Source organism: Wolffia australiana, chromosome 11 (assembly GCF_029677425.1).
Source record: "Wolffia australiana isolate 7733 chromosome 11, ASM2967742v1".
Taxonomy (NCBI): domain Eukaryota; kingdom Viridiplantae; phylum Streptophyta; class Magnoliopsida; order Alismatales; family Araceae; genus Wolffia; species Wolffia australiana.
Genome location: NC_135845.1, coordinates 8,655,076 through 8,680,734, shown reverse-complemented (window position 1 = coordinate 8,680,734; position 25,659 = coordinate 8,655,076). Strand labels below are relative to the sequence as shown.

The window sequence follows — 25,659 nt, the reverse complement described above, 5'->3', positions numbered from 1 at the left end:
CTCTCTCTCTCTCTCTCTCTCTCTCTCTTTCATTCTCTCTCCCTCTCTCTTTTTCTTTCAATCATTTTCTCTCCTTCTCTCTTTTTCTTTGATTCATTCTCTCTTTCTCTTTTTCTTTAATTCATTCTCTCTGTCTCCTTTTTTCTTTCATTCAATCTTTCTCCCTCTCTCTCTCTCCTTTTTTCTTTCATTCATTCTTTCTCGCTCTCTCTCTCTCCTTTTTTCTTTCATTCATTCTCTATCTCTTTCATCCATTCTCTTTCTCTCTCTCTTTCATTCATTCTCTCTCTGACTCTCTCTCTCTCATTTCCTTTATTTTTCATACTTGTTTTTCAATTAACTCAAACAAATTGATCCGAAATGAACCATATAGTTTGCATTGAATTGGTTCAATCTATTGATCCAAACATTGGACCAGATCATTTAATACTATCTGATCCAATGGGTTAGATTGAGTCAAATGACCAAAGTTTGGATTTCATCAGTTGAATGCTCGATCTAGTCAAAGATTCCATCGATAAAATTGAATCCCCAGTCCCTACCAGCTATTCTAATTAAGACTATGACCACACAACGCTCATAAAAAGGAAACTAAGATATTCCAGAAGATTTGGGAAAACATTTCAAAAATTAATCAAAGTTCTATGTTTCATCCAAACTATAAGAAAAGTAGGGACCTATGTGAATATACTTACGAGAATGTGGTATGATACGACAGCAGGTTTATGTAAGGAGGAAGGCCCAACAAGGGCCCAATCCCAAAGCACAGGTCCAGCCCATAATGGAATGTATCCGCAAATGTCGTAAATTCCTTTGTTGATTTTTAAATTGAAGCATACAGGGCTAACTCTAATTTTCCTCAATCAATATAAAAACTTACAGTTATATCCAATGTTAAATTTATTAAATATCTGTATGTATTACAGTAATATACGAAGTTCCTAATTTTTTTCTATAAAATGAATTCCAATCAATTATAAGCTAATGAACTATGAAACTGGTAGGATTAAGCTTTCGTCTACTAAAATGGAATAACTTACATCTAAAATGAAAGTGTCTAATTTTTTTAGGATAATCAGTACTAACTTACATCTAAAATATTAATCATTGTTTTTACAGATGGATCAAAAGTTCGACAAAAGAGATGAAAGATTATTATGCGTATCATAAAATTTTCGCTACATCTGCAATCAATATTTTCATGAAAAACACTGTCCACCAACCTAAATATCAATTATCTCTAAAAAAAATTAAACAGTTGTGCAAAAAATATCACGGATAATCACGAGCATGGTGTTCTCTTAGATGAAAACATGCATTTGTAATATGCATGATTTCACATCCCAGAGGGTTTTAAATTCAATAAAAATGCATCACATACTGAGAAAGGTAGAAAAAAACCTTGAAACATTTAAAGTGAATTACATAATTCAAAGACCTCTTGGTATGAACATACAGACCAAGAAAAGATATCTAACAAATCATTCATCAAATGCAACAATCGTAAAAAAAATGCAAACAAGAGAGCGGTCAATAAGGACAACTTAATACACATCGTAACACTTCATCTTAGCATTCGGATGCATAAATTTTATCACAGTAAATTCAACTGTATACCACTATGGGAAATCCAATTTAGCAACCAAAATTACAGTGACACGTCTAAAATTATATTTAAAATGGAAATGAATGACCTACGCTTAAGCTGCCATAACTCAGTAATTCACTCTATACAGTTAGTAACATTAAAGATGAGTCAGTAAGAACCTGAGAAAGCGGACTCGACAAAACTCTTATTCTTTCTTGAATCTCTTCGAGATGACGGGCCGGACATCGTCGACATCGACCAATGTCTCCAAGAATGGGAGCAAATTAAGTAATGCGCAGTCTGATGGATCATCAAACCAGCTCTTTATTGGGATTCCATTATTCACTTGAAGCCTGAACACCTGAGATTATTAAAAAAAAAATCAATTGTTTTCAGAAAGAGAAGAGAGGAATATAATTTTTTAAAAGTGGAACAAAGTTAAAGAAAATGATTAAAACTGAATTCCGAGTAAACAAGATGGGGCATTACCTGGGGAGAATTGTCGACAATAATAACTTTTGCGAGGTCAACACCAAGAATGGACAGATCTTTTGTGTAACTACCATCAGAGAAGACGCATGATTCGCGATACATGCGTCGAGAGAAGATAGTTTGATCGGGATCGAGTATATCTAGAAGTTTCTCTGCATAGATGCTTTGGCTCGCCGTGAAAATGACAATTTGAAACAAGTGTGAAACCCTCTGAAGGAATTCGTGGAGATGCGGCCGCTTTCTGACGTATACTGTGTGATCTTTGGAGTTCAAAAACACTGTAAACGTAAAGTCCGCGTCATTACAGGGCTCCAACGAGGAATGGATGAGTGTTTCTGCACAGAAATTCACACAACCAAAATCAAAGCTCCAGCAAGAACATGGAATTGGATAATTTTCAATATTTAAGGAAAGAGAATCAGTGTGAATTCATATTATAAACGAATTATTAAATGAAAAAAGAGAATATGGGATTAAAAAATTGAAACTCATGAGGCAAAGAAATACATAAAAAGAAGGGCCAGTGTTATTGTTTATGGAGAGAATATGCATGTAGATACTGGGTCCTTGATGTGTTTTTTTTAAAAAATAAATTTCATAATGAAAGGGCTAAAAAAATGCTTCTGGCTAGTTGCTTACCGTCCAAATCAAGCACCAGCGTGACATTTTTTATTTTCTGCATTTCTCTTGGCAAAAAATTTGGCCAAGTGGAAAATAGTTCTGATACATCTGGGATGCTGTTGACGAACCACTGAGGATCGAAAGCGAAATCTTCAGAGGGCAGAGATTGGGAGGAATTCTCATCAGAGGAATTCATCATGATGTCTGATCGATAAAAACTGTTGTCAATCGAATGGGGTGTGCCTTCGCCCGATAAATCTTCATCAACAATACCATTTCCTTCCCAGCTTCTCTCGACAAATGGTAGCATTATGTATCTCTCAGGCACATCCAACATCATACCATGGGTGATTGAGCCACAATCATAGAAATGACCATCTAATGATTCAGATCGTTGAGTTATCCAAGATAATGACGAATGAACGCAGTTATCAGAATTATCGCACGGGCGGTTATAGTCGATCAACATTTGACAGTCGTCATCACTGGCAGCAAGAACCAAGTATGGCAAATCAGTCCCTGGAAAACCCAAAAACGAGTAATGACCGTTTAGAAATATGTACTATCTAAAGACAACTTTATTCAACAAAAGATATCCCTACATCCCAATGTCAGAGACCAAGTAAAATACTAGGAGGTATCTTCCCTTTTCATAGTCAATTATCCAAGGAAAAGTTTCTTGGTTGATTAGACGGCTGGAATTGAAAGAAATAATAGGAATATCACTTAGAGAAAGCCGAATAGAATTGTCAAAAAAGGATCCATGAATAAATTTGAAAGTGGAAATCTGCAATCTGACGGCCTCTATACCTCGGAAAGGCTTTCTTGAAACAATGAAGACAAAGAATTTTTTTTTGAAAGATGAAAATATACAAATAATTACTCGAGTATTCATGAAGTCCAATTCTTTTGCTTCCTCGTTTTTCATCTTTCATGAACCCACCGTACGTTATCCGTCATATTTAAAATAACAGACATCCCAAAAGGTTTCAATTTTCTTATATTTTATTAATTTTAGTAACAGAAATGTGGAATTAATATTTTTAGAATAAGTATTTTTTTTTTAGCCTTATCAAAAGCACAAACATGACGTTGAGGAACCAAAAAGGTTGACTCTCATGATAAAATTCCTACCTTCAATCATGTGGTTGCAAAACGAATCTTGAGCTTCACGATTTTCCAAATGAGTAGAAAATATCGATTGATCAAATTCAGAGTCAGTAGTCAACATTGGGCCCTGCAGAATAAAAATATGCATTGTTAAACAAGGTTTAAATAATAAAAAATGCATAAATAATGAGAGAAAACGAAATAAAAATTATTAAATTTAAAAATAACTTCAAACTAGAGAATTATGAAACACTTCATCACGTATCATTAAGCACAAGTTGCGCGTACATTTTATGATAGATTATGCTATCTATAATCTCTAGAAAATATCTTCACAATGATTCATTGGGAAGTTTGAATAGGAGAAAAAGCAAAAGAACTAACCATGATTAAAGTAAAAATTAATCTTAAGTGAGACATCTACTTTCCATCAGTAGGCACAGAACACTGTATAACTGGAGGCAAATTCACCTGATCAAATTGCTGACAGAGCCAAGTCTCCTTTGAGACAACATTCGAAGGAGAAATGAAGTTGTTAGAAATGTCGAAGGTGGGACACGCTGCAAGAATTTCCCAGTTTCTTAGTAAAATTGAAAGAGGAAAATCGTAATTAAAAAAAAGAGAGAATTTGAGCTATAGAGCTTGTTTCAAGCTAGCTAGAAACTTGAGCACTTGAAAATCTCAATTATAATGCCAGAGTTTTAAGTCATAACCCACCTAGAGGGCTATTCACCAGCATTTGAGATTATTAATGACAATTAAAAAGGAAAAGCTTAATTTTAAAAAAGATCGAACGATAAAGATTGTTTAAAACAAAAATAGGAAAAGACATGAGAACATAGAAATCTAAATTCTAATGCCAGAAATAAAAGACATAATCCGCCTAGAGGGCTATGCACAAACTTCCGAAAATGTTAATGACAGTTAACGGGAAAATCTTCATTAAAAATAAAGAATTCTAACTTTAAAGGTGGCTTCAAGCCAAGTGGTAGAGTCTAAGAACTTTAACTCCCAATTTTAGTGCCAGAATTGACGTCATAATCCACCTAAAGGGCTACGCGCAAACATCCCAGATTGTAAATGACAGTTAAAAGGGAAAATCAGAATTAAATAATAATAAGTCGAAAGATAAAGATGGTTTAAAGCCAAACAAATGGAGACTTCAGAACTCCAATATCTCAATTTTAATGCCAGAATTAATGTCGTAATCCACTTAGACGGCTCTGTTCATAGAAAAATTACCCGCCATATGTGATGCTTCTACCCCACAAACATGAAATTCGTTCGGGAAAACTTGATTCACGAGCGGAATTCTTTCCCTGTGTCTGTTTTCATCGTTTGGCGTGTCTAGTCTTCGATGGACACTCTAACTGCTTATAGGCAGCAGAAAAAGTTTAAGAGAAAATTAGAACAGATCGAAAAGGAGATTGGACAATGTACTGCTGTAAAAAGGTTATATTTTTTCCTACAGAAAGTTTTCAAATAATTGGAACTATCATTAGTTTGACACCACAGACGCATATCCAAATCCAAAATAGAACGGACAGTGAAGAGATAAAACGTAATTGTGAAATTAAACTTTCCAGGTTTAAAATACCCGTATTAAAATAAATGCACGTATATCCAGGAGAATTGAAGGTGTCAGAAGTTTATTTTTTCTTTCAGATTTAAACTAGTATCACGACGAATTATTGTGAAATTTTTTACGATAAGCATTAAAATTAAAAACAACACAAGATGCGCGTTTTTCTACTCAGATAACCAAATTCTTCTGCGGAGAAGCGGGTAAATTTCGCCCATAACAATGTGATCATCGATTTTTTTTCGAAACGAATATCGTTGGTATATTCTTTTTAATTCAGGGCCTCATACATGGGACGATACTCATCGCCTTCCGCCGCTCGAAACGCCACTATTAACAGAAATGACTAGAAGTCCCATCGAGAAATATTTCGGGAGCTTATATTCCGTATCTACGATAATCCAGAAATAAATATGTATCATACTCAAAATAGAAAACGGCGGGCGGTCCTCGCATCAAAATTCAAAAAGTGGATGAATTTCGACCTTGACAACAGCCACCGAATATTTCTTCAAATAAACATCCGTGATAAATGCCACTACACGCAGTTCATCATGCAGACTCTCACATTCATCGCGTTCCGTCCCTCCACACGCCACTACCATCAACAACAACTCAAACATCGGAAACACATCGCGAAATTAAATTCCTAGTCTATTTCAAATTATCATACTCAGAATAAAAGGGAGAGAGGTTCAAAAATGAAAATTCCAAAAGATTCAGCCATGAACAACCTTAATCCACGATCCAGACGTACAATTAAGACCGGAAATTTTTCAAAAAACTACCAAAAGATCCAAGAAAATAACGAAGAACGTGAAATCAAAGAATACCTTTGCAAGAATCAGAACCTATAATCTCATATTCTGTATCTTCCCAAATCCCAAATCCTTTCTTCGGCCTCTTCGTATTCAATGTCCTTCCTTCTGTTCGTTAGAGAAAAAGACGGGACCACGTGTGCTTTATAACAGCCTAATCAACGGTGTGGATGCGGCCGTTATGGGGACCATCGAGATGGACGGGTCCGATCTCCCCACTCGACTCCGGTATCGACCTCTCACTTTTGTCCACGTGGCGTTCGGCTGCTGACTCAACCTCCAGTAAGATTTAAATATAATTTCCTCTTTTTTGACAAAAGCCCCTCCCTTTTTTATATTTACAAGACAGCTCGTCTATTTTCAAAATTAGATGTGTTGTGAGACTGTTTGTAATTTTAAGCCGAAGTAAATTTGGATTTGGATAACACCAGAAAATATCATATTTATGGTTAAGAAATTATTTAAGAAATTTCTTATTATAACATTAGGATAGAAATTTTCGGGACGAACGCGGGACTCTGATTCAAGCATTAGGATGATAGAGATTTTATTTAACACATCAGTTTTTTTTTCCCTTACTATGAATTTTGCTGAGTTATTTGTTTTATGTATCAACTCATTTAAATAATAAGAAAAACTTAAAATCTGAATATTCTTATACCAGATTTGTATTAGCAGAAGGAAAAATGATGAAAAGATATTTTCTGCAAGAGAACTTTGGGGAAAAAAACTGATAAAAACAGTTCCTTGAGAAAAATGACTATTGGATTAACAAGAAACAATAATAGTCAAGTTACATTAAAATTAATGAAAAAACAAGGCATTCAAGTAAAGATAAAAATGTATTGGCGTCAATCACCAGCCTTAACTCATAAACAACCCTGAACTCAGTTCTTCACTTGATAGAATCCACCAACAAGAAATAAATATTTACATTTCATTCAAGTTTAATTAAGTTCCATGTTAAAATTATGTTTGAAAGTTGAAACTATCTTCAGGTGTTCTGTTAATAAAAAACTCAACATCCCTCTAAACGACAGAAAATGAGCATCTTGCCAACAAGTCCACGCAATAAAGATTATGCTTGAAATGGTGATGAAATATAATTATGATAATTTATCCTTGCCTCTCGATCATTTAAAAATAAAGCAAACGTTATTCCCGCCTTTTTCATTTTTGAAAATATAAAGCGTACTTCTTTATAAATTATAAATACTGTTCGTCGTACTCTCACGGGAAAACGACAAATACTATTTAAAGTCTTTATTTCTATTATCGTCGTCGTCATCCATCTTACCGTCATCGTCATCCACCCAGTTTGACTTATCGTCATCGTCATCCGTGAAATGATAATCGTCATCTCCTCAATGGACCAAGATTCCAGAGAGAGAAAGTCAACGCTGACAGTCAAAGGTCAGAGCCGGTCAAGACAGTCAACAACCTGCCGCATGGAGGGTCTCCTCTCTGGCCGGCTGTGAACACAGGAAAGGGCCATCTTCAGAGCTCCCACGATCTCTTCTTCTTCCTTCTCCTCCTCCTCGTCCTCGACCTCCTCGGCGAGAAGCTCCGGGTCGAGGAGCTCGCCGAGCGGCCTCTCCTCCTCGATGCAGAGCTGCACCCACCGGACGAGCCCGACGCCGGCGGCCGCCAAGGTCGTCTCCGGCGACCTTCCAGTGATCATCTCCAGCACTATAACTCCGAATGAGTACACGTCCCACTTCTGCGCCGGGCCGCCGCCCTCCGGCGCACGATAATGCCCGTCGGTCGGCGACGGCAATGGCGGTGACGACGGCAACGACGGCAACGGCAACGCCTCGGCTGCCAGATAATGGCAATTCCTCATCAAAGGCAGCCTCTCCCCCGCTGCCGGGTAATGCTGATTCCTCGCCGGCGGCGGCTTGTCATGCACCGGGGCCGGCGAGGAGATGTCGACGAGGCGGCGGAGTCCGAAGTCGGCGATCTGGGGCTCGAATTCGGCCCCCAGGAGGACGTTACTGGGCTTGAGATCGCCGTGGACGTATCTTCGGGGACTGCATTCATGCAGGAAGGTGAGCCCCGTGGCGACCCCTCGGAGAATTCTGAGCCGGGTCTTCCACCGGAGGCGGCGGCCGCCGTGCACGGCGTCGGCGAGGCTGCCGCCGGGGAAGTAGTCGTAGACGAGCAGCTTCTCCTCCGGGGACCAGAAGTAAGCTCTGATGGGGACCAAATTGGGGTGGCGAAGCTCGGCTATGGCCGCCACCTCGGCCTTGAATTCCCCGTATCGCTGCGACCCGCCCTCGCCGAGCCGCCGCACCGCCACGGTCAGCCCGCTGTCGAACACCACCTTGTACAGGATCCCCAGCTGGCTCTTCCCCAGCACCAAAGCCGGCGACTTGAGCAGGCCCTCGAGGTCGAATTCCCCGGCGCCGCCGAGGAACTCGAGGCCCGGCCGCCCCGGCCGCCGCCTCTCATCGCCGGGGGCCGCGGGGGGGGGGGCGGCGGCCCCGGCGACAGTGCGGCGGTAGCAGAGGACGAAGACGACGCCCATCAGGGCCACGGCGGCGACGTCCCCGGCGACAATTGCGGCGATCTCGCCACCGGCGAGGCCTCTCCGGCGAGAATTGGGGGCGGCGGCGAGGCCTGGGTTGCCGACGAGGGCGGCGACGAGGCCGGGGTTGCCGACGAGGGCGGCGCCGCGGCCGGCGAGCGAGCCAGGCACGGCGCCGGAGAGATTGTTGAAGCTGAGGTCGATGAAGACCGACTCGGGCAGGTCCCCAAGGCTCGCCGGGAGCTCGCCGGAGAAGGAATTGTGGGAGAGATCGAGCACGCCGCGAAGCCGGCCGAGCTCCGGCAAGTCCCCGGGGAGCTCGCCGGAGAACCCATTGAAGGAGAGGTTCAGAAGCTCCAATTGGGGGAATGCGGAGGCGAACCCGGCGGGGAGGCCGCCGGAGAAGCGATTTCCGGCGAGATCGAGGATTTTCAAGCGGCGGAGGCTCAACAGAGAGATGTGTAGAGGCCCGGAGAGGGAATTGGAGCTAAGGACAAGGCTTTGGAGCTCGGCGGGGAAGACGATGGCTGGGAGAGGGCCTTGTAGATCGTTGCCTCGGAGATTGACATGGCGGAGAGAGGAGAGGGAGCTCAGAGAAGGGTCGAGAGGGCCGCTGAGCTCGGATTTGGGGAGATTAATGGCGATGACGGACTGGTTCTTGCAGGTGACTCCTGTCCAGGAACAGGGAGATGGGTCGGAGGAGACCCAGTTCGCCATGGCTGGAATCCCTTCTGGGGAGAAGGAGCTTCGGAAACGGAGCAGGGCTTGGCCTTCTGGGTTGAGCCCGGAGACATGGTAGAGGTGGGTTAAGAGAGAGAAGCTCAAACCCAGAAGAACCCAGATGGCCGCCATTGAAGGGAGGAGGCGAGCTTAGGGCAAAGGCCTGAGCTTTCTCTCTCTCTCTCTCTCTCTCTCTCTCTCTCTCTCTCTCTCTCTCTCTCTCTCTCTCTCTCTCTCTCTCTCTCTCTCTCTCTCTTGAGCTTGTGCTCCTCTCTTGGAGAAGGGAGGCTCTGTAGACGCAAGGGGCATGTCAGAGTGTAGGAGACTAGGCCTGAGGTTGCCTAGAGAGAGAAAGAGAATAAGAGAGAGACAGTAGAGAGAGAAAGGAATGATGGGATAAATCTTCTGGTTCTACAAAGGGTTCTATGTTTTTTTGATCATGTGTCTCCGCCAGAAGTATACCCTTTTTTTTAATCAGTGGGTGATAATAGATAGACGTGTCTTTTATCCAATGAAATTATGTATGATGTATGATGGCTGTTTTTTGCAGAAAGCTTGGCATATATTGGTGCTTATTATGGTGTTCTTGATAACTTTAAGAGGAATTTGAAGTTTGGGAAGGGATGAGATATATATGCTAACGCAAATATATTATTTGACAATAGAAAAAATATTTTTAGTAATTTCATCCATGAATGTTTTTATTTGTCATGGTTCTCTAAAACCTTCTTCAAATCATGCAAGTATGCTAATGTTTTTTTACTGTGAATTGATAAGAATATGAGGGAAAATTGGAAGTATGAAACAGAAACAATCTCACACATGGTAATGTATGATGTGGGTGTCATGATAATTGAACAATAATACGAAGAGGATGAGATAAGACTCGCGTAAAAACATCGATTTCAGAAAAAAAAAATGTAAATTTCATGACACTGTTCTAAAAGCCATGTTTCAGGTAGACTCCAACCCGAAATTAACCCTATATGTTAACGTTTGGAAGATAGTATTAGTTATTTAAAATTTGCCATTGAGACCAGGGATGATATTTCTAAATTGAGAAGTGGGGAGGTTCTTAGATGTATAAGAAGAAGGGGTGAAGATTATAATGAAAGTTTATATCATATAATCAGGAAGGATTATAAAATTATAATAATAAACAAATCCCTAACACGTAGGGAGAATGATACAAGAAAAAGGGGGAGAATTTTGACCCAGTTCAGGATGAAAATTATTTAATGATGATATTTATAATACCCAGACGTTAAATATGGAAGTTGGAACTGATATTCTGTGATCGAGTGAATGTTATGACGAGTGTGAGCATAATTAAACTGAGCATGTATGAGCTATGTTCTTACTAGGGTTTGTCCTCTCTTGATGAGTAGTTAACAAATTTCCAATTATATCTTCATTGCCAACTATCCCTCTAATATAAAGTCATCAACGTCAAGGTCAGATGTCACTGTCAACTATGGAAGTTGACGTTGTTGAAAAAATTAACACTGGCTGGATTGGAAAAAATTTAACTAGACTTTTACTAAGTCGATGAAGGACGCATAGGGTCAATGTCATCATCTACCCCCAACAAGTCTCCATCAAGGTTCAATAAGGCTGAAATTAATACTGATGAGTGTAGACCCCTACTCTGACAGTTGACAAAAAGAATAGATGAAAAGGAAGAAGAAAACTATTATTGTTGACGGGTTTAATTAACAATTTATATATCTTTTAAAAGGGTAAATATTGTTTTCCTCCTGGTGGTGGGATGAGCTGTGCAACCTATGGAATGTCATAAATATATCGTCTTCTGAGAACTGCACAGCCATAAAAAACTCTAGGTGATATGCACCTGTTACTGGAAAATATGATAAAGAATTAAAACCCTGCACCAAAACAACATCACTTGAAGGGAGACAACAATGCTGATATCCTAGGAAAAAACAATAAAACTAGCATTTCTTTGATTTATCTGTTGGGAATCTACATAAGATTTTATCTATTTCTGTCAGTTGAAACAAATATGCTATTACTAGTCGGATTAAAAAAACAAAATTATGTAATTATTATTTAAACTTAAAAGACAAACATAAACTTTTATGGTCTATCCCTTTTGGTGAAAACGATAAAACCCACAACATCTGTTTTTATAATATTTTTAATCAGTCTCGATCATAAACACGAAACCAGAAAAAGTTATAGAAACGAAATTACATTATTTGAATTTTGTTAAAAAAATAATAATGACATTAACCAGATCTATTTCAGAAAAAATATGAACATGAAATATGTTTCACTTTTTCTACTGTGACCAATAAAATCCTTACATAAAAGTTTTTTACAATATTTGAGTAAAATTTTTACTTATTTCGATCTTTATTCCCTGAAATGGTAAAACGAATATGCATAATTGTGTATTCTATAAGGAAACACAAGCAGTGAGAATTTTTAATGCTCTGGTTTGTCGGCAAAAAATGCATGTTTCTCTATCTGTAAATATGAATGCAAAGTATAAGTATATTGTTGGAAGCTAAGAGGGGGGGTGAATTAGCTTATCTACTTTTAATTTGCCTAAATTACTTTTAAGATTCCTTGGATTGTCACTCACCTTCTTTCTCTCGAACACAAGATTTACTTGGTTCCTCGATCCGCTAGTGATCGAGTCAATCCAAGGCCCCCCCCCTTCGAGTCCAAATTAGGACTCAGGATAACCTTACTAAGGATCCTCCCTTGTAAGGCACCCTAACCCAACTCACCGAGTTGCCTCTACAGAGGAGTCTTCCAATGGTACGTCACGTCCTTGGGTGCACGAGCTTCAACCCCGAATCGACTTCGGGTAGACCGTCACGAGCTCTTCCTCGTACGTCCACTTCCCTCATCACCGTCACATCCTTGGTGCCACCAACGTCACCTCCCTGCCTTCTCGATCTTCAACACCTGTTCAGATTAGTGGAAGAAACGATATACCGCTCCGCGTGATTGATCAAAGGTCAATCACCGCTCTCAATGATGTATGAATGATCAAACACACTAAGATTCAAATGTGATATCAAGATCAATGCTGAAAACCTGTCTCATAAGTACTTTCAAGATCAACAAATCAATTCCTCTTAATCACTATCAAAAATAATATCAATCTCTTCACTATCCTTCACAAAATCTCATAAAAATCACCACTAACTCAATGATTGTGGAGGAAACTATCACCCTATTCAGTAAATGAATGAATGATGAAAATGAAAAACTTCCCTTGAGAGTCGAGAAGAACAAGCACACTGATTGCAGGGGAAGAACTTCACAAGAGGGAGCACTTTCTTCTTCAAAGAGGAGCTCAAGAGAGATGGTTTTCAAAGTGGATGCCTCAACCCTTGCTCTGAAGGGGTATTTATAGGGCTATAAGGGTAGATTATAATTTTCTGAGAATTTTAAAAAAAATTCGAGCTCAAAAGGAGCTGTAATTAATTTTTTATGATCTTTCAAAGTTTTATAGAAAGTTTCCTTAATTAAAAAATTAATTATAGTAATTAGTGCTAATTAAAGTAGTTGGGTTTAATATAGGAATTCCAAAAGTCAGAAAAAATATGATTTTAGAAAGTCAACCGTCGGACCCGACCTTTGGAATAAATCGAATTTCCTAATTCGATTTATCGGGTATGATATGAGTTAAATATAGAAATTTTATTTCTATATTAAAGTGCATACGTGGCGCACTGGTCAAGCGCCAAGTTGCCAGGGCGGGTTCGAATCCCTGCCCCATTTTTTTTTCTTTATTTAAACTTTCTGCTGCGGACCCGACCGCGGACTTAACTGGTTAAGTCCTCCCATCGGGTCCGCCACTAAGGCTAATGGGCTCCACTCATTTAGGCCTTATTGGGTCCTTTATAACCCAAAACAAATCCAAAAAAGTGATTAAAAAACCATTTCTCATTCAATAAAAATTATTTTAATTTCTTTATTATTATTTTTGACATTTTAAAATATAAATCAATATTTTAAAGACACTTTAAAACCTAAAACACCCTTTATATTATTTAAAACATTTTAAAAACATTTTCAGAATATTTAAAAAGCATTTTTAATTATACAGAAGATTTTAACAATTTCTTTAACAATTATATTAATAGCTCTTAATATATATATATTTTTTTTTTAAAGCATTCAAAAACCTTTAACTTCAAGGAACTTATTAATTTATAAAGTCATGATTACTATTTTAATTTAATGTAAATTAAAACACAAAAACCTCAACAATCTCCCCCTTTTTGATGTACTACAAAATTACTAATATCATGACTTTATTGAAAAATATTTTTCTTAAATAAGACGATCTCCCCTTAGTTAGGATGCTCCTTGCTCCCCCTATCATGATCATGATATTTTCTACCGTGGTGAGGTGTCATTCATACATGTTTATGCTCATGATTGCATGTGTTGCACCTATATACCCTTGTTTGATGAATACAAAAAGGGGGAGAAAATATCATGATCATGATAGGGGGAGCAAGGAGCATCCTAACTAAGGGGAGATCGTCTTATTTAAGAAAAATATTTTTCAATAAAGTCATGATATTAGTAATTTTGTAGTAGATAAAAAAGGGGGAGATTGTTGAGGTTTTTGTGTTCTAATGTACATTAAAACACAAAAACCTCAACATATATTTTAATATTTTTCTCAATATAAATTTCAAACTAAAAATTGGGAATATTTATTTCTACTTCTATCAATCTTTAACTATGAAAATTAAAGATAGAATTATGGTTTTTAATTTCTGTAAATCTAAAATTAGAAGTCAAATATGATGTTTCTGATCATCATTTTGACGAAATAAATGTAAAATTTTAATATGTCATTTTGCGATGCAAAATTATCTGCTATAAATCATAATATCAAAATTGGATTTTTATGTTATGCATCATATATCTGATATCTGATTGTGCTATTATGTAGTGTAAGTTAAAAGACAGCATGTTAAGGTTAGGTATTGTGTATAAATTACAGATCTGAATTTTAATTGTTATGTTGTGAGTTGAAAATTATGAGAAAAATCTTGTCCTTTTGTCCTATTAAGAATGTTAGAAAACTGAAAATATGCTGTAGTTATCTACTCAGAATAAGTATGCTTAAATAATTATTTTAACTAATTATCTGCTAAGTGCCACATCACGAATCTTTTGATTTTCTGATCTGCCATCATTCACAGCAGAATTAGGTGAATGTATTTTTTATCATTTTAAAATTTTATACTTTGCACAAAGTATAAATATATAGTAGCAAGCATTTTGGATACCTTGAAGTATCCTGCCGAATCAGATTATATTGGATATATTTATTTTAGAAGGGTATAAAAAAATAATGTCACTGACTTAAGATCTTGTCAAAGACAATGATAATATGAATTCCCATTAACAGATGGACATCCAAAATGAAATTAGCATGCCACTAGAAATTTAAGATATTATCAAAGACAAGGGTGACAAATAGAATTGTAATTACCAGTTCTATACTAACGCCAAACATGTTGTTAGTCAACATCTGGTGTGATGGGAAAGCTCATATTTCTACCAAAACATACCCATGGAAATATTCCAATTTCTAGAAGGATCCCATTCCACGAAAATACTTGGAATATGCAGGTTGATTCTTGAATATATAATTTACAGAAAAGACCCAATCGGGTCTTCAAGTTGAAAAAAATATTCCAGAATATTGAGATGGAGACTTCAATGTGGGCCCCATAATTCTAACAAGATCACCGTCATTTTGAAAAATGATATTTCCCCATCCCGTGTAGGAGTATCTTTATAAAAATCCATCTTTGGAAGATCACTGTATTTTTTTTAAAGATTCATATGACTGTATTTTTTAAGAATGCTATTTCCCCAATCCCATTCATAAAAAGATATTCAGGAATATGAGAGTATCAAATAAAAAACCCATCTTTGCAAGATCATTGTCAATTTGTGAACATTAATATCTCTACCATTTTCAACAATGACATCTTCCCAATCCCATCCATAAACAGATATTCAGGAATATAAGAGTATCAAAGAAAAATCCCATCTTTGCAAGATCACTGTGATTTTTAAAGATTAATATCTCTATCATCTTCAACAATGATATCTCCCCAATCCCATCCATCAACAGATATTCATGAATATATGAGTGTCAATAAAAAACCCATATTTGCAAGATCACTGCAATTTTTTTTGAAGATTAATATCTCTATAATCTTCAACAATGATATCTCCCCAATCCCATCCATAAACAGATATTCAGGAATATAAGATTATCAAATAAAAAAACCCATCTTTTTAAGATCACTGTCATTTTTTAAAGATTAATTTCTCTATCATTTTCAACAATGACATCTCCCCAATCCCATCCATAAAAAGATATACAGGAATACAAGAGTATCAAAGAAAAAACCCATATTTTCAAGATCACTGTCATTTTGAAGAATAATTTCTCTATCATTTTCAACAATAAGATCTCCCCAGTCCCATCCATAAACAGATATTCAGGGATATAAGAGTATCAAATAAAAAGCCCATCTTTTCAAAATCACTGTCATTTTTTTGTGAAGATTAGTATCTCCGTCATTTTCAGCAATAATATCTCCCCAATCCCATCCATAAAAGGATATTCTGGAATATAAGCGTATCAAATAAAAACCCCATCTTTTTCAAACTTCTCTCTCCCACTCCCCCCCTCTACTTCTATCTCAACAGGCCCCAAACCTGCCAAAACTGTCGCCATTACTATGACGAACGGAGAAGATTTGCCCCTCCGCGGCCACCGCCGCCTCCGACCCACTTCAAATTTCTCCCTATTTCTTCAACCCTTTTCGTCTTTCTGCGAATCTCCCACCATTCAATGGCTTACCCAGCTTCCTCCACCCATCTCCGCTATGCCCACAAACCCACTATCCCTCTTCGCCGCCAAGAACATAGCCAAAAACCCACCAATCCACAAAGCCTGGGCTTCGATTGTATCAAGAAACCTTCGTCGTCGACGTCGTTCGGGCTGAAGGCCGCCCTCTCAACGTTGCTCTGAAGGCGTCCTTCAAAATTGGGCCTTCTGAGATGAAGGAATTGGGCAATTTGGCTGTGCGAGTAGAGCTGAAGAACGGCTGCATTGGGTGGGGTGAAGTGACTGTTCTGCCCTCCGTTGCTGACCAGGCCACGGCGCTCGTCGCCGCGTCCGCCGCCTGCGCCGCCCTCGCCGCCGCCTCTCCAGCGCCGCTTGATTGCGCCCTTGAGCAGATCTCTGGGCTTCTTCCTGGCCATCGCTTCGCCTCTGTGAGAAGAGATCTTCAACTCTTATGATCAGTTCTCCTTTGTTTTGTTTCAATTTTCTTCTTTGTTCTTATTAGAATTATGGGTTATTTGAATTCTGGGATCATTTTTCTGTTTTTAGATATCTTAGATTCCTAATATAATTCGACTTTGTTTGGTTAATTTTCCTTCATGGTTCTTATTGGTACTACGAATCATTTGAATTCTAGGATAATTTTCTTTTTTAAGTCGGTTTCAACTCTCAAGACATGTTCGCCTTTGTTTGTTTGAATTTCCTTCATGGTTCTTATTATAATTATGTATCGTTTGAATTCTGGGACTATTTTTCTCTTTTTAGACACCTTCTGTTCCTAATAGAATTCGCCGTTGTTTATTTGAATTTCCTTCATGATTCTTATTGAAAGTATATCATTCGAATTGTAAGAAAATTTTCTCGTTAAGACATCTTCAACTCCTAAGATAAATTGAAATTCAAATAAACAAAGGCGAATTGTATTAGAAATCGAAGGTCTCTAAAAACAGAAAAATGATCCCTTTTTTAAGACATCTTCAACTAAGATAAATTTGCATCTTTTAATGTAAATTTCCTTCGGGATTCTTTTTGAAACTATGTATCATTTGAATTTTGGGGTAATTTTTAATTTTAATTATTTTGTGAATGAAGGTCAGGGCAGGAGTTGAGATGGCGATTATTGATGCTGTCGCCAACAGTATCTCTGTTCCACTGTGGCGGCTATTTGGGGGGCATCAAATTCCATAACCACTGATATTACAGCTCGGTTCTAGAAACTCACCTCTTATTTTCTCCTTTATGACACTTTCGCATAAATTATTTTCTTGAGAAAAGTACTCGCTCTTTGACCTAATCCTCCGAAATACTCATTTGCTTTGTTTTCTGGGTTTCGAAGCAGATTCCAATTGTTAATCCTATTGAAGCTGCTGAGCTGGCATCAGTCTACAAGAAACAGGGATTGAACAGGATTAAGATTCAGGTGGGGAAGGATGTTGACTCTGACATTCATGTTCTAACAGCTGTGAAGGCTGCCCACCCTCTGTGTTCTCTTATCTTGGATGCAAATGAAGGGTATACGGCCTCCGACGCAGTCTGCTTCCTTGAGAGATTGCATGGTATCAACTAACATCATTATTTTTTTTCCAATTTGAAGTGTTTTATTAATTATTTTTTTGAAAGTCAAGCCAACATTGTTTTTTTCCCCAATTTGAGTGTTTTAAACTTAGATGTCTAAATTATTGTATTTTCTAGAGTTGGGAGTCAAGCCAAAATTATTTGAGCAACCAGTGGAGAAGGATGACTGGGAGGGCCTTGGTTACGTCAGTCGTCTTGCCAGATGCAGATTTGGAATTTCTGTGGCTGCCGATGAAAGCTGCCGGAGCTTAGAAGACGCGTACAGAATAATCGACGGAAATCTTGCTCATGTTATTAACGTCAAGCTGGCAAAACTGGGAGTCATTGAGGCCCTTGAGGTAATCAAGGTCGTGAGACAAGCTGGGCTCGGACTCGTGATTGGCGGAATGGCTGAAACCAGGCTTGCAGTGGGTTTTTCCAGCCATTTAGCCGCAGGGCTCGGCTGCTTTGGGTAGACATCTTCTCATTGGACTTCATAGATGCTATAATTACATTGCTTGCTGGAAAAAATTCTTACTACTTAACATGGTCTTTCATTGATCCCAGGTCCTTTGATCTAGATATGCCCCGTCTTTTGTCGGAGGATCTAGTTGTTGGAGGCTATGAAGGTTTTTTCTTCCCCCAAGCCACAATTGCCACAAGTCCCCTCTTATTCTTGATTTTTTCTCTCATGTTATTCTTTTTCCGCCCATCTAGTCTCTGGCGCAATGTATAAATTTCAAAATCCTAGAGGTCATGGTGGCTTTCTTCACTGGGATAGCATTCACTGGTATGATTACTTTTTTCCTTTAAATCCTCTCATGATTTTAATTCTGGACATTTTGTGATGCAGTTGTCCATGCTAAATACAGAAGCTTATTTGATTCAGTCTCATTTTAAAGTTCTTGCTTTTTATAATACTTTGCTCTGATATGCTATCCATGTTCTTGACCCTGCAGAGAATTGGGAATTTCATGACGAGAGAGAAACTTAATGGATTTTATACCTCTTTTGAGGTAATAAATTTCTTATCCTGGACGTGGCTTTGCTTTTTTAGTCATCACCATAATCTATTTTTTTAACATTTCGAGGACCTAACATTTTTTACTAGGTATATCTATTCTACTGATGACATTATTTTTAAGGTTTTTGTCAGAAATATTATTATTAACTACTATTTGTTTTCTAGGACTTCATTGATTTAAGAAACGTAAGAATTTAAAAGTGAGAAACTCTTAAAAGATGCTAGTCATCTTTTTGTCGCCGAAAGGGGAGTATATGAAGGTATGATATTAATAATAAAATTCGTCTATTTCCTTTGCCTGGGATTACCTTTACTTATCAGATCATTTATCCTTATTTATTATATATACTGATGCAGGAAATTACAAAATGACTATTGGTATGAAAAGTCACGGTAAAACTTATCCTTATAGTGGGTATACTCTTAATTAATGTTTATCCTATAGAGGTCAGAAGCCAAGACGGATGAAAAAAGTAGTTTATTTATTTTTCTCACACGTTTTTTGCAATCTTAAATCCAGGTTCAACATTGGTTTTGAATCATTCTTCCGGCGCTGAATAATTGATCCCCTTTAGAAGCCAAATACATATGGGGACTTACAGGGAGGGCGCTCCATGTCTGCTTATCAATATTCTCGTTGAAGTTATCTTTTAAAAAAAAATTCTCTTTGAAGTTTTTAGCAGTGCTTCAAATAGGAAAATATTTGTGATAAATGAAATTCTTATTATGAAATTTTTGTCGGGTAATCAGAGAGATCATATCTTGTGCCTCTGTAGAAATCTGAATCATGAAAGTAGTTTTATAGAAGATGGAGAGGGCATAGAATTCAGGAATAACTTGGTTTGCTTCAGGGATTTATTCTCTAAACAGTTTTAAAAGGTTTTCTAATAACTATTATACTTTGTAATATTCCCTGTGTTTGATTTCCTATATTTAACATAAATCCATCAGGAGAACAATCTCTACCAAATATTGTTGATTCGTCAGACAAGTTTGAAGATGCGCTTATTGAATTTGAGTGGTAGATGTATCACTAGACGGGATATCAAATGTTATTTTAAAAACAGGGGTCAATGTTTCAAATAGTACTGCTATGGTTATAATAGTACCTAGCTAGGTAAACTTGCTTTTTATTTTAGTCTGGATTGAACGTTTATTTATAATCCAACGATGATATTCTGTTTTCTGCGAAGCTTCTTGATGACAAAGCGTATTCTTATAACTCTTCTTTCTCGTACCATGTTAATTCTAGTCATCCATTTAACGCCATATCGCATGCCAGTTTAAGTAAAATATAGTTATTTGATAAGGAAATATACTTATTTGAAAAGCTGTACTATAAAACTGTCAAGGAGGATATTAGTTGTAGTTTTATGCGCTATGTTATTATTTAAGTAAAATATAGTTATTTGATAAGGAAATATACTGATTTAAGATACAAAGGGTCGTATAAGAACGGCTTAAAGAAACTCTCGCAATGAGCAAGTCAAAAAGTAGAATAAGATCTCCATAAGGTGACATGACCACCATTAAGGATTTAGTTCAACTGTGTTTGATTTACATTATTTCCGCTGCATTTATATGTTTGAATGATCAATTGGGTCATAAGAAAACCCAACACAATGGGGAGCACAACGTCTCAATTAGCACGGGTCAAATTAGCAAACCTTAGTTTTTTTTATTTTCATGATTAAATTTTGATCCATGATTAGAAAGAAGATGAGGTGAAGTAAAATTGAGCAATGCTAGCAACTTAATGAGTTTTTCTCTTGGCTGTAGTGTGGTATTCCAAATAAGATAATCTGATATTGTATCCTTCAAAGGTGAGTCAAAGGAAATTGGGTCAGTATTAAGACATAAAAAATATGAATTATAATTAAGGTACATTTAACCTTAGATTTATCATGTTGGACCGCATGAATGAAGTCTTCAGCATCTATGTTAAAAGATTAATGGTATTTTCAAATATATGCCACAATTTATCCTACTTGATAAAGAAAATTGATTCGCATATTTTTCAGTAAATTGCCATTGTTTCTGCTTCACCACTGTTTCAGAAAAAAACCAGTTTTCAAAAGGCACATTCTTATTGGGCTCTCCTAAAACCCTTCAAAGACAAGCCGCACAAAGAAAAAATCTCCCAATGAACCACATTCACTCATTCCTTCAATCCTGAACCACCTAACAAATTCTCCACTCCAAAAAAAAAGAGAAACAACAAAAAAAACCCATTTTTCACAAGTGACAATCTACAAACACATTCTTATTGGGCTTCTCCTAAAACCCTTCAAAGACAACCCACACAAAGCAAAAAATCTTCCAAAAAATCACATTCAATCATTCCTTCCACCGTGAACCCACCAAACCAATTCCCCACTCCAAAAAGAAAAGATAGAGAAACAACCAGAAAAAAAACCCAGTTTTCAAAAGTCACAGTATACGAAGTACAAACATATTCTTAGTGGGCTTCTCCTAAAACCCTTTAAAGACAACCCAGAACAAACATAACCAATTCAAAGACAACCCAGAACCCACATAACCAATTCAAAGACAACCCACAAACCAGCCAATCAATTCTCCACTAAAAAAAAAAGAGAGAAACAACCAGAAAAAAACCCGGTTCTGACAAGTCACAGTCTACAACACACACTCTTATTAAGCTTCTCTTGTAATCCTTCAAATACAACCCACAACCCACATAACCAATTCAAAGACATCTCACAACCCAGCTAACCAATTCCCCATTCCAAAAGAAAAGATAAAAAATCAGAAAAAACCCAGTTTTCAGAAGTCAAAATCTACAAACACACTGGTAAAACCTTTCAATGACAACCTACAACAGCAAAATATATCCCAATGAATCACAGTCAATGGTTCCCTCCGGGTGGTCTTCCTTATTTTCTTCAAAAAAAAAAAATCATTCCTTCCACATTGAACCCGCCCAACCAGTTTATCATTCCCAAAAAGAGGAGAAAAAACCAGAAAAAACCCGATTTTCACAAGTCACAATCTACAAACAAATTCCTCACTCCAAAAACAAAGAGAAACTACCAGAAAAAACCCAGTAATCATAAGTCATAATCTACAAACAAATTCCCCACTCCAAAAAAAACAAAGAAAAAGGAAAAATAACCAGAAAAAACCCAGTTTTCACTAGTCACAATCTAAAAACAAATTCCCCACTCCAAAAAAAAAAGATAGAGGCGAAACAACCAGAAAAAAACCCAATTCTCACAAGTCACAATCTACAAACAAATTTCCCACTCCAAAAAAAACAAAGAAAAAAGAGAGAAACAGCCAGAAAAAACCCGATTTTCACAACTCACACTCTACAAACAAATTCCTCACTCCAAAAAAAAAGAGAAACTACCAGAATAAACCCAGTTATCATAAGTCATAATCTACAAACAAATTCCCCACTCAAAAAAAAAACAAAGAAAAAGGAAAAATAACCAGAAAAAACCCAGTTTTCACTAGTCACAATCTACAAACAAATTCCCCACTCCAAAAAAAAAGATAGAGACGAAACAACCAGAAAAAAACCCAGTTCTCACAAGTCACAATCTACAAACAAATTCCCCACTCCACAAAAAAACAAAGAAAAAAGAGAGAAACAGCCAGAAAAAACCCGATTTTCACAAGTCACAATCTACAAACAAATTCCTCACTCCAAAAACAAAGAGAAACTACCAGAAAAAACCCAGTTATCATAAGTCATAATCTACAAACAAATTCCCCACTCCAAAAAAAACAAAGAAAAAGGAAAAATAACCAGAAAAAACCCAGTTTTCACTAGTCATAATCTACAAACAAATTCCCCACTCCAAAAAAAAAAGAAAGAGGAGAAACAACCAGAAAAAAACCCAGTTCTCACAAGTCACAATCTACAAACAAATTCCCCACTCCAAAAAAAACAAAGAAAAAAGAGAGAAACAACCAGAAAAAAGCCCAGTTCTCACTAGTCACAATCTACAAACAAATTCCCCAGTCCAAAAAAACAAAGAAAAATGAGAAACAACCAGCAAAAAAACCCAGTTCTCACAAGTCATAATCTACAAACAAATTCCCCACTCCAAAAAAAAAGAGAAACAACCTGAAAAAAAACCCAGTTCTCACAAGTCACAATCTACAAACAAATTCCCCACTCCAAAAAAAACAAAGAAAAAGGAGAAACAACCAGAAAGAAAAACCCAGTTCTCACAATTCACAATCTACAAACAAATTCCCCACTCCAAAAAAAACAAAGGAAAAGAAGAAACGACCAGAAAGAAAAAACCCAGTTCTCACAAGTCACAATCTACAAACAAATTCCCCACTCCAAAAAAAAAGAGAAACAACCTGAAAAAAAACCCAGTTCTCACAAGTCACAATCTACAAACAAATTCCCCACTCCAAAAAAAACAAAGAAAAAGGAGAAACAACCAGAAAGAAAAACCCAGTTCTCACAATTCACAATCTACAAACAAATTCCCCACTCCAAAAAAAACAAAGGAGAAGGAGAAACAACCAGAAAGAAAAACCCAGTTCTCACAAGTCACAATCAACAAACAAATTCCCCACTCCAAAAAAAACAAAGGAAAAGAAGAAACGACCAGAAAGAAAAAACCCAGTTCTCACAAGTCACAATCTACAAACAAATTCCCCACTCCAAAAAAAACAAAGAAAAAGGAGAAACAACCTGAAAAAAAACCCATTTCTCACAAGTCACAGTCTACAAAAAAACAAAAGAAATTCCCCACTCCAAAAAAAAAAGGGAAGAAAGAGAGAAACAACCAAAAAAAAACCCAGTTCTCACAAGTCACAATCTAAAATCAGAGGGAAAAAAAACTCTTACTGGGCTTCTCCTAAAACCCCTCAAAGGCAACCCACCAACCCAGATAAAGCCAGCGCCTTTCTCCTAAAACCCTAGCCCGCTCGCTCTTTCCTGCTCGACCCATCTCCCATGGCGGCCTCCCCTACCTCCCAGCTCGATCCCCAGGCCGTCTCCCGCGCCGTCGACTCCCTCCTCAAATGGGTTCTCGCCCAAAACGCCTCTCGCAAAACCCAACTCCTCCAACACGACCAACCCCTCCGCCTCGTCCTCTCCCTTCGCAAAATCCCCTCCAAATCTCGCACAAATCCCCACCTCATCCCCCTTCCCCACCCCCTCTCCTCCTCTCCCGAAGTCTGCCTCTTCACCCATCTCCCCTCCCCCTCCATAGACCAGCAAATCCTCTCCCAAAACCTCCCCATCTCCCAAGTCATCCCCCTCGATTCTCTCCGCTCCGATTACAAACCCTTTGAAGCTCGCCGCAAGCTCCGCTCTTCCTACGATGTCTTCCTCGCCGATCGCAGCCTTCTCCCCCTTCTTCCCAGGCTCATCGGGAACAGCTTCTTCAAGAAGAAGAAGCACCCTCTTCCGATCGATCTCTCAAGAAAAGGCTGGCCGGAGCAGATCAAACGCTGCTTGGGTTCTTCTTCTCTGTACATTCGATCTGGGACTTGCTGCCAGCTCGATGTGGGGAGAGCTTCCATGGGTAGAGATCAGATTGTGGAGAACGTGGTGGCTGCGGTTGAAGGGGCGATTGGGTTTGTGTCCAAGAAGTGGGATAATGTCAGATCGATTCATCTCAAGTTTGATGAATCGGTTGCTCTTCCTGTTTATCGCGCTCTTCCTGAGGTGGGTTTTAAGATTGAGAGCTCCTTGGATGAGAGGAATGGGCAGGTGGGTGGGGCGAAGAGGAAGAGGAAGGAGAAGAAAACTGCGGAGGAGAGAGAGCTGGAGAAGAAGGAGAGCGAGAGAGGAGAAGGGCGGCCCAAGAAAGGGAAGTCTCGACAGCCTCGGTACATTGACAATGTTGTTGATGATGATGATGATGATGTTGTTGTTGATGATGATGATGATGGGTTAGATGGTGAGATGGTCTCAGAGAAGAAGAAGAAGAAGAAACTGGGCAAATCAGAGAAACCCACAGAAATCTCTGTCCTTGATGATGATGATGATGATGATGATGATGATGGTGAGAAGGTCTCAAAGAAGAAGAAGAAGAAGCTCGGCAAATCAGAGAAGCCCACAAGGATCTCTGCCCGTGATGATGGTGATAATGATGAAATTGATGATTTGAAGATCTCAAAGAAGATGAAGAAACTCGGGAATATAGAGAAGCCAAAAGGAAGCTCTGCTCATGATGGTGGTGATGATGATGAGGATGGTGAGAAGGTTACAACGAAGAAGATGAAGAAGAAACTTACCAAAATAGAGACTCCCAGAGAAATCTCTGTTGATGATGATGATGATGAATCAGTGGGTGGGAAGGTCTCAAAGACGAGGAAGAAGGTCATTAGAACAGTGAAACCCAGTGGATTATCTGTTAATGGTGGTGAGTTGAAGAAGAAGAAGACGAGTTTGGAGAGAAACAAGCCAAAGATGAAGAAAAAGGCGAGTCAAAAGGTTTAATTGGGAAAAGTGAAGTGCTATCATGGCCTGTGTTAACTTGGATGGGATTCCCATCACAGATTTTGTTTTACCTTGTGGGTAGTGCCATTTGATTTCTCCATGCCTTTGTTCCTTGCTTATTTGTTAATTTTTTTCTAGGATGAAGGTCTTAATCAGATTGATTGAAACATTCTTAATCAGATTGATGATATACATGGGGAAGGAAAAATAACTATTTATTTACTGTCTAGGATGAGCCTTCTGTCAACAATTATTTGCCAACAATTTTATACCTACGATGAAACACTCTTAATTTGGTCAATAGTTTTTACATGTGAAA

At 38.1% G+C, this 25,659-nt stretch overlaps 4 protein-coding genes across 5 annotated transcripts; 2 read left to right on the top strand and 2 right to left on the bottom strand.

The window, feature by feature from the left end:
• Positions 1–1,550: 1,550 nt before the first annotated feature.
• LOC144709851 (uncharacterized) lies at positions 1,551–6,347 on the bottom strand. 2 transcript variants are annotated; one of them, XM_078583503.1, is made up of 8 exons: positions 6,227–6,336; positions 5,879–5,991; positions 5,054–5,181; positions 4,283–4,371; positions 3,836–3,938; positions 2,720–3,220; positions 2,078–2,415; positions 1,551–1,949 (listed from the first exon to the last, which is right to left on the bottom strand). In XM_078583503.1, exons 3-8 carry the CDS (start codon positions 5,058–5,060, stop codon positions 1,794–1,796), a joined length of 1,194 nt encoding a protein of 397 aa, XP_078439629.1. In that variant the 5' UTR covers positions 5,061–5,181; positions 5,879–5,991; positions 6,227–6,336; the 3' UTR covers positions 1,551–1,793. The 2 variants fall into 2 exon arrangements, with proteins under 2 accessions (XP_078439629.1, XP_078439628.1); XM_078583502.1 differs by lacking the exon at positions 5,879–5,991 and having other exon boundaries at positions 6,227–6,347.
• A 1,202-nt stretch (positions 6,348–7,549) lies between these two features.
• On the bottom strand, positions 7,550–9,706 carry LOC144709736 (Leucine-rich repeat protein kinase family protein). The gene has a single exon (XM_078583359.1). It carries the CDS (start codon positions 9,588–9,590, stop codon positions 7,626–7,628), a length of 1,965 nt encoding a protein of 654 aa, XP_078439485.1. The 5' UTR covers positions 9,591–9,706; the 3' UTR covers positions 7,550–7,625.
• Positions 9,707–16,173: 6,467 nt separating this feature from the next.
• On the top strand, positions 16,174–19,636 carry CYP77A5P (cytochrome P450, family 77, subfamily A, polypeptide 5). Its single transcript, XM_078583360.1, is given in 10 exon segments — positions 16,174–16,450; positions 16,453–16,757; positions 17,419–17,497; positions 17,500–17,528; positions 17,666–17,882; positions 18,019–18,352; positions 18,448–18,509; positions 18,598–18,670; positions 18,840–18,896; positions 19,425–19,636. Coding segments are annotated over 9 exon segments (1,218 nt in total). The 5' UTR covers positions 16,174–16,332; the 3' UTR covers positions 18,841–18,896; positions 19,425–19,636.
• Positions 19,637–23,806: 4,170 nt separating this feature from the next.
• Positions 23,807–25,440, top strand: LOC144709346 (uncharacterized). The gene has a single exon (XM_078582887.1). The coding sequence runs from the start codon at positions 23,847–23,849 to the stop codon at positions 25,338–25,340; it is 1,494 nt and encodes a 497-aa protein (XP_078439013.1). The 5' UTR covers positions 23,807–23,846; the 3' UTR covers positions 25,341–25,440.
• The last annotated feature ends 219 nt before the right edge of the window (positions 25,441–25,659 follow it).